At 44.8% G+C, this 8,125-nt stretch overlaps 1 protein-coding gene across 1 annotated transcript in view; it reads right to left on the bottom strand.

Annotated features, from left to right (window-relative positions):
- Positions 1 to 6,549, bottom strand: part of LOC103268360 (cytochrome P450 2B6) — a gene marked incomplete at its 5' end in the record, with an annotated part of 17,228 nt that extends 10,679 nt beyond the window's left edge. The window contains 3 exons of the mRNA XM_008065926.2: positions 3,418 to 3,578; positions 6,102 to 6,251; positions 6,387 to 6,549. Of these exons, the coding sequence (XP_008064117.1) occupies positions 3,418 to 3,578; positions 6,102 to 6,251; positions 6,387 to 6,549 (474 nt within the window). The remainder of the gene's footprint in view (positions 1 to 3,417; positions 3,579 to 6,101; positions 6,252 to 6,386) is intronic.
- Between the last annotated feature and the right edge of the window lie 1,576 nt (positions 6,550 to 8,125).

Here is an 8,125-nt window from a genome sequence, read left to right as displayed (position 1 = left end):
GACTCCAACTCAAAAAAAAAAAGAGTAGCACTACCAAGTTAATATGGCTAACATGAGGCAGCTAGAGTGAGTTTCTCCTACGCAGTAAACCAAGACAGAGTTTTTTTGCAGAACCCAGGGAGGAACAAAACCGGCAGCAGTATGTTCCATGCTTCAAAGAAGCAATAATAACCACAGAGTGCAAAGAAGAAAAAAATCAATCGACCTGGGCTGGACTAACCAAACTCTCGCCTTCACCACCACAGTCCACTGGCAGTCTCTGGATGCAGTGTGGAAGGTGAGTGAGGAGAATTCAGGAGTTCTTTGCTCCTGCTGAAGGCCCCCTGAGCCTTGTGTGACTCCAGCTCCTCATGGGAAACTGCCTTACCTACAGCCATGCTGTAGTGGTGCAGGAAAAAATAAAGCCTTAAGCAGTGCCAGCAGCCATTTCCCAGAAACGTTACCCTATGAGTGGCACAGCTGCATTCTAGCCAGCCTGTAAGGGGACAACCCCCAAGGGTAAACTGTTAGTCTGCTGACAGTTCCTGGCTGGGGCAGGTTGCCTGAAAAAACCTGAGGCCCTGAGGCTGGCTGCACTTTGACATTCATAAGGCAAACTCCCTGAGGCCAAGGTAGGAAACCAGTTGGGACTGGTTGCCATAAAAACCTGTCATGGGTTGGAAGAATCAACATTGCTAAAATTACCATATTACCCAAAATAATCTACAGGTTCAATACAATCTCTCTCAAACTACCAACCTCATTTTTCACAGAATTAGAAAAAAAAAAATCTAAAATCCATATGGAACCAAAGAAGAGCCAGAATAACCAAAGCAATCCCTAGCAAAAAGAACAAAGCTGGAGGCATCACATTACCTGATGTCAAAGTATATTACAAGGCTGTAGTCACCAAAACAGCAGGGTACTAGTACAAGAGCAGACACATGGACCAATGGAACAGAATAGAGAATTCAGAAATAAACCCAAATACCTACAACCAACTGATCTTTGACAAAGCAGACAAAAACATACACTGGGGACAGGACACCCTATTCAACAAATAGTGTTGGAAAAATTGAACAGCTACATGCAGAAAAATGAAAGTTCATTCCCATCTCACCCCATATACAAAAATTAACTCAAGATGGATTAAAGACTTAAATGTCAGACCTGAAACCTTAAAAATTCTAGAAGAAAACCTAGAAAAAACACTTCTGGACATCAGCTTAGGCAAAGAATATATGACCAAAACTCCAAATCAAATGCAACAAAAAGAAGAATAAAAAAGTGGGACTTGAACTAAAAAGCTTCTGCACAGGAAAATAAATAATCAACAGAGCAAATAGGCAACCTACAGAATGGGAGAAGATATTCACAAATTATACATCTGATCTGACAAAGGACTAATATCCAGAAGCTACAAAGAATTCAAACAAATCAGCAAGAAAAAAGCAAATAACCCCATTAAAAAGTGGGCAAATGACATGAACAGGCATCTCTCAAAAGAAGATACACAAATGGCTAGCAAACATATGAGAAAATGCTCAACATCACACATCATTAGGGAAATGCAAATTAAAACCACAATGAGATCCCACCTTATACCAGTCAGAATGACCATTTTTAAAAAATCAAAAAACAATAGAAGGTGGTGAATGTGGAGAAAGGGGAACACTTAATTAATTAACACCTGTTAATCAGTGCAACCTCTATGGAAAGCAGTATGGAGATTTCTCAAAGAACTAAAATCAGATTTACCCTTTGAACCAGCAATTCCACTCTAGGTATCTACCCAAAGAAATAGAGGTAGTTATGTCACAAAGACACCTGCACCCACAAGTTCATCACAGCACAATTCACAATTGCAAAGATATGGAATCAACCTAAATGCCCATCAACCAATCAGTGGATAATGAAAATGTGGTATATATACACTATGGAATACTTTCAACTATCAAAAAGAATGAAATCATGCCTTTTGCAGCAACTTGGACAGAATTGGAGAACACCTTCCTAAGTGAACTAACTCAGGAACAGAACACCAAACACCACATGTTCTCACTTGTAAGTGAGAGCTGAACTAAGGATAGAGAGCTAAACTAAGACATAGAGAATGGTATAATGGACACTGAAGACTAACGGTACAATGTGCACAGGTGGGGGTGGTGGGTACACTTAAAACCCAGACCAGAACTATCTCTACCCCTCAAAGTTATTGAAACAAAAAAAAAATTTTAAGGTTCATTATCTAACCTTAATAACAGTTTACAATTAATAAAAAGTTTTGACTATTTTTAGGTTCCTAGAGGACCCAGTTGCTGTTGCTGTAGACACAGGAGATTTAGGCACAGTATTTACATACCCGAGGGACTCTCTCCTGAACAGCTGCTGATCGTCCATTCTCAATGGACATTAATGGGGGAAAACAAAAAACATCAAGATGGACAATCACACTCTTTCTGAATTGATTTTTTCTTGATTAAAGAAACTATATTGCCCGGGCACGTGGCTCAAGTCTGTAATCTCAGCACTTTGGGAAGCCGAGGAGAGAGGATTGTCTGAGCCCAGGGGTTGGTTCGAGACCAGCCTGGGCAACTTGGTGAGACTTTGTCTCTACAATAAATCAAAAAATTACCCAGGCATGGCAGCGCACACCTGTAGTTCCAGCTACTTGGGAGGATGAAGCAAAAGGATAGCCTGAGCCCAATAGATCAAGGCTGTGGGTGGCTGCAAGAATGCCACTGCACTCCAGCCTGGGTGACAGAGTGAGACTCCAACTCAAAAAAAAAAACAACTGTATTGCCTCATACTGATCATAAATTAAATTTTCTTTCAAATCACCTGAAAAAAATAAATAAAAGAGCCGCAAATTGTTTCATAATCTGGGGAAAGTTTTTTTTTTAAACAGAAAGAGAAAGAAGGAGAAATTGGGGAGGAAATGAAGAAATGTGCCTTTTAATTGTCATGTATTCTTGAATTTCTTCAGGTTAGGGTCTTTACGAAAACAATGAGACAGAGATACAGAGGAATCTGGGGCAGAAGAGTAGAAAGTTTGATTCATCTGATTCATTCTCATTCTCTCTCTCTCTCTCTCTCTCTCTCTCTCTCTCTCTTTTTCTCTCTCTCATCAATTCTGTCTTTCAGGATATCTTAATCTCTGCCCTCCTTTACCTGTTTTCTCTCATCTTCCCTCTCTCCTGAACTTCCATTTTCTCAGTCTCGCTCTATGTCTGCCTCCCATCACAGCCCATTCTTTCGCTCAGCCTCTCTGTCCCCACATCACCATCTCTCCCTCCCTCCAGATCGCCACAGCCCTGTCTCCCTTGAGTTGGCTCTGCCCTTTTTCCAGCCATAAGCTGCATTTCTGCAGGTCATCCTTTCCTTCTTCTGCCTTGGATGTTTATCCCATTCCCCAGCCTCCCTCTTCTCCTTTCTGACCTGGCCGAAAAAAGAGCTGATGAGTGAGAAAGATTTGTAGAACAGGTCCAGCAGCCTCAGGAACTCTTGATCTTTGTAGTGGAAGCGTTTCCCAAAGACAATGGAGCAGATGATGTTGGCAGTGATGGACTGGAAGAGGAAGGTGGGGTCCACAAGGGCTCCTACAAAGAGGCAGTGGGTCAAGGACACAGACGCAAGAGCCTGGGAACCTTTGGCTGCACCCTCATCTCTCTGTGTGACTGTCTGCCTTGACTCGGTCATGATAAAGATAAGAATAGCAAGGACAATAGGGTTGGTTCCATGGTTTTGTGAACAGTGTGGCAGTAAACATGAGTGTACAGGAGTATTTCTGTAGAACGATTTATGTTCCTCTGGTTATATTCCCAGAAGGGGATTGCTGGAAGGACAAAATCACGGACTTTGCAGCAAATTGGATGGAGTTAGAGACAATTATATAGTGATCTATCACAGAAACCAAGAACCAAATACCACATGTTCCCACTCATAAGTGGGACCTGAACATTAACCACAATAACACAAGAGAGGGATGGACAGTAGCAGGACACTGCTGGGGGCAGAGTGGAGGAGCACATGACAACATAAAGGGTAACTGGTCCTAAACTAGGAGAAGTGAGGACCAGTTGGAGGCCCAAACTTCACCTGCATGTAGATTACTTATGTCCCTAATCCTCATGTGTGCCACACATCTCTATTATAAAATAAAGTTTAAAAAAACTTGGGCCAGGGTCGGTGGCTCAGCCTGTAATCCCAGCACTTTGGGAGGCTGAGGTAGTGGATTGCCTGAGCCCGCAGGTTCGAGACCGGCCTGGGCAACTTGGCGAGACCTCATCTCTACAATAAATAAAAAAATCAGCCGGGCGTGGTAGCGCGCGCCTGTAGTTCCAGCTACTTGGAAGGCTGAGGCGGAAGGATCGCCGGAGTCCAGCGGGTTGAGGCTGCAGTCTCAGCTTTGGAGTCTCACCGTCTTCCAGCAGCTCTCCAGGTTCAGCTCTGGGTGCGACTTTTCGATTCTGATGATCTGCTGCAGCTTTTCAGGTGGCAGCTCTTCAGGGTTGAGGTTCTTGTCTCATGCCCAGGAAGAATAAGGTACAGGGCCACCCGGAAAGTGAGTAAGCAGGATTTATTGAGAGGACCTGAAGTGTTTGCCAGTCTGGGGCTGAAACCTGGTGCTTATATAGCCCTAAGTCCGAGCCGATTGGCTCGCACTACCTATGTGCTGCTGCTCTTTTGATTGGTCAGTATTAAGGACCAATCAGCAGAAGGTAGGGGCCTAATGGTGAGCTGATTGGTTGTTTTTCCATCCCAGCAGTGAGGAATTTAGCTCTAGCTGAGAGGCTCGCAGGGAGCTTGTTTATCAGCTGAGCCTGAGAGGCCTGCCAGGAGTTCACTACATTGTTACCAGAGGACTCGCCTGTCTGTTGGCCTAGCCTTTCTCTAGCTATCTCCTGTCTCTTTAGGTAGGTGCAACTTCTCTCTGTGTATCTTCTTTCGTTACTTTGCAGACCTTTTTGTGAGACTTGTCTGTCTCTAATTTTCTTTGCCTCTGTTTCTCTCTGTCTTTGTTTCTTTCTGCTTCTTGGAGTCTCTCCCACTCCCACTCTCTCTGTCTCTGTGCGTCTCTTTGTTTTTATCCTTCCATCTCTGTCTCTTTTTCCTTTCCGTCTCTCTGTGTCTGTTTCCTCCTATCTCTCTTCTCAGTCTCTCTGTCCCTATTCTCTGCCTCTCCCAGCGTCTGCATTTATGTCTCAGAATTTCTTATGAAATTTTAACAAAAGACAATGAAGACCTGGCATAAATGAGATGGAGGTGCCAACAAAGGATCTCTATATCCCTAAACACCCAGTTATGGAGAATTAAAAACCAACCCAAAGTGCTTCTTTGACGCCCTTCCAGCTGTCCAAGAGCAGAACGCCCCACCTGGCCCTTCTGCCCAATGCCAGCTCATCAGCTCTTCACCCAAGGAAAGGAAAAAACAGTCTGCTATTTTCCAAACATCTGCAGTTTTTCCTTTTCACTCATTATTTTATGTAACTCCTGTTTTTGCCTTTGATAGATATAATTAATCCATGAATTGGTTGCCCTAAACCCAATAAATAGCATGCTAATTCCTAAATATATGTCTTTGAGTTATTCCTAGACACTATACACCTTGCATCTCTCTCTTGCCCTGGCTTTCCGTATTTCTCTCCTACCCATCTCTGCCCATCTCTATTCCTCTGTCTCTCTGTTCCTGTCCCTCTGTCTGATGGTCTCTCGAGCTCTGTTGGTCTCTCTCTGCCCACACAACTTCTCTTTCTGCTGCAAAGTGTCCCCTGCACCTCTCTGTGTTTCTGTCTTTGTTTCTTTCTTTCTTTTTTTTTGAGTCAGAGTCCCACTCGGTCGCCCGCTCACGGCCACCCCAGCGTCGACTTACTGGGCTCTGGCGATCCTTCCACCTCAGCCTTCCAAGTAGCCAGAACTACAGCACGCTACCACGCCCGGGCTAATTTTGTTTTGTTTTGTTATTATTGTAGAGAAGTCTGGTCAATTTGCCGGGACTGGTCTCAAACCCGCAGGCTCAGGCAATCCACTCGCCTCGGCCTCCCAAAGTGCAGGGATAACAGGCTGAGCCACCAAGCCCGACTGATTCCACCTTTCTTTCCCACCCATCCCCCTGGACTCACCCTTGGATCTCCGCAGCTCCTCCACCAGACACTGAGCCTCCTCCTGAATCCGCTCTTCCACGCTCCGCTTTCCCATCCCGAAGTCCCTCATGGTGGCCACAGAGAATCGCCGAAGGGCCTTCCAGCGGTCCCCGTTCGCAAAGACCACACCTGGCATGTAGGGGTGGCATGGGTTGCAGAGGAGGTTAGAAGGAGGCTCTGGGACTCTCCCCACCCCTCACCCTCCCCTTCCAAACTCAGCCTCCCGGTTCCACCGCCACCTCCCAGTGCCTTCGAGGCTCTCACCGTATCCCTGGAAGACCGAATCCACTATGGCGATTATTCCTCGGCCAGAGAAAGCATCAGCTTGATCCACCAGGGCCTCCCGTATGGCCTCCACCCCACACAGCATGACCACGGGCCTGGGTCCCAGGTATACCGTGAAGACATCCCCGTATTTCTCTCGGAACTGCCAAGCAAAGCCACACCCCAGGTTGCTATTAGTCCACATTCATCTTGTCATTATACTATTAAAACATTTACATTCCAGATTGGTAATTAGACACCTTTCCCAAAACCCTCCTCCTCGGGCTGCCCTTTCCCCTCCCCAGGACCCATCAATCAAAGGATCAACCAGCAACCCAGCCAGGGTCTGCTCTGATTGGTCGGTGCCCTAAACAGCACAGATGGTTAAACATTTCTAATATCAACATTGCCCCCCATCCACACCCTTGAGTCTGGCCAGACCTCCCTGGCATCTCAACCAAAGAACAATGCTTCTTGTGATTGGCAGGTTTTACTTCTCTCAGTTTGTTACCCACAGTCAGCTGTGGTCTGAAAATATTGCATGGAAAGTTCCAGAAATAAATAATTCCATACATTTTAAATTGTGCACCATTCTGAGTAGCATGATGATATCTTGCACCACCCCGCTCTGTCCTACCCGGTACACGAACCATTCCTTTGTCCAGTATGTCCATGATATATATGCTATTCAACTTGTATAATGTGATAGTGTAGAAAAAAACAGTATACATAGGGTTCAGTCCTGTGCACGGTTTCAAGCATCCACTGGGGGTCTTGGATAGGGGGGACGTCTTTGCAGCCACTTGGGAAATGCTAGGCAGTATTTACTGAAGATGAACAAATGCACACCTGGCAACTTCCCTCCCAGACATATGCCCAACAAAAGTGTATACATGCATTCAACAAAAACAATGGACAAAGATATTCATGGAAGCCTTCTTAATAAAATGTCTTTCAGGGCCAGGTGCGGTGACTCATGCCTATAATCCCAACACTTTGGGAGGCCAAGGCTGGATAATCACTTGAGCCCAGGAGTTCTAGACCAGCCTGGGCAGCATAGCGAGATCTCACCTCTACAAAAAATACCAAAATTAGCTGGGCGTGGTAGCACGCACCTATAATCTCAGGTATAATTGGGAGGTTAAAGTGGAAGGATCATTTCAGCCCAGGAGGTCAAGACTATAGTGAGCTGGGATCAAGCCACTGCACTCCAGCCTGGGTGACAAGGTGAGACCCTGACTAAAATAAAATAATAAAATAAAATAAAATACTTATCAACTTAGATACAGAGCAAACAGTGAAAGATTCATGTAATGGAATGCTATATCTATATAGCAATGAAAAAGAACAAGCCACACAGCTATGCCCAATAACATAGATAAAACTCACAGACATAGTGTTGAATGGCAGAAACTAGACACAAAAAAGAGTCCATGCATCATAATTCTATTCATATGAAAGACAAACACAGGTAAAACCAACCTATAATGCCTGGGAAAGATAAGACATGGATATTGCTGGGGACTCTGCCGTTACTTGGTTTGCATGTCAATTACATGAGTGTGCTCAATTTGTGAAAATTCATTGGACTGTGAACTTTTTAGGATGATGCTCAACTTCAATGAAAACCCAACACAAAAATCATAAAAAATGATTAAGTTCACTTAAAAAGGTCCCACATTGAGCCGGGCTCGGTGGCTCAGCCTGTAATTCCAGCACTTTGGGAGGCTGAGGTGAGT

The sequence above is a fragment of the Carlito syrichta genome, unplaced genomic scaffold (genome assembly GCF_000164805.1).
Source record: "Carlito syrichta isolate Samal-C Ts95f unplaced genomic scaffold, Tarsius_syrichta-2.0.1 Scaffold104743, whole genome shotgun sequence".
Lineage (NCBI taxonomy): Eukaryota > Metazoa > Chordata > Mammalia > Primates > Tarsiidae > Carlito > Carlito syrichta.
This window is presented reverse-complemented; position numbering and strand designations above follow the sequence as displayed.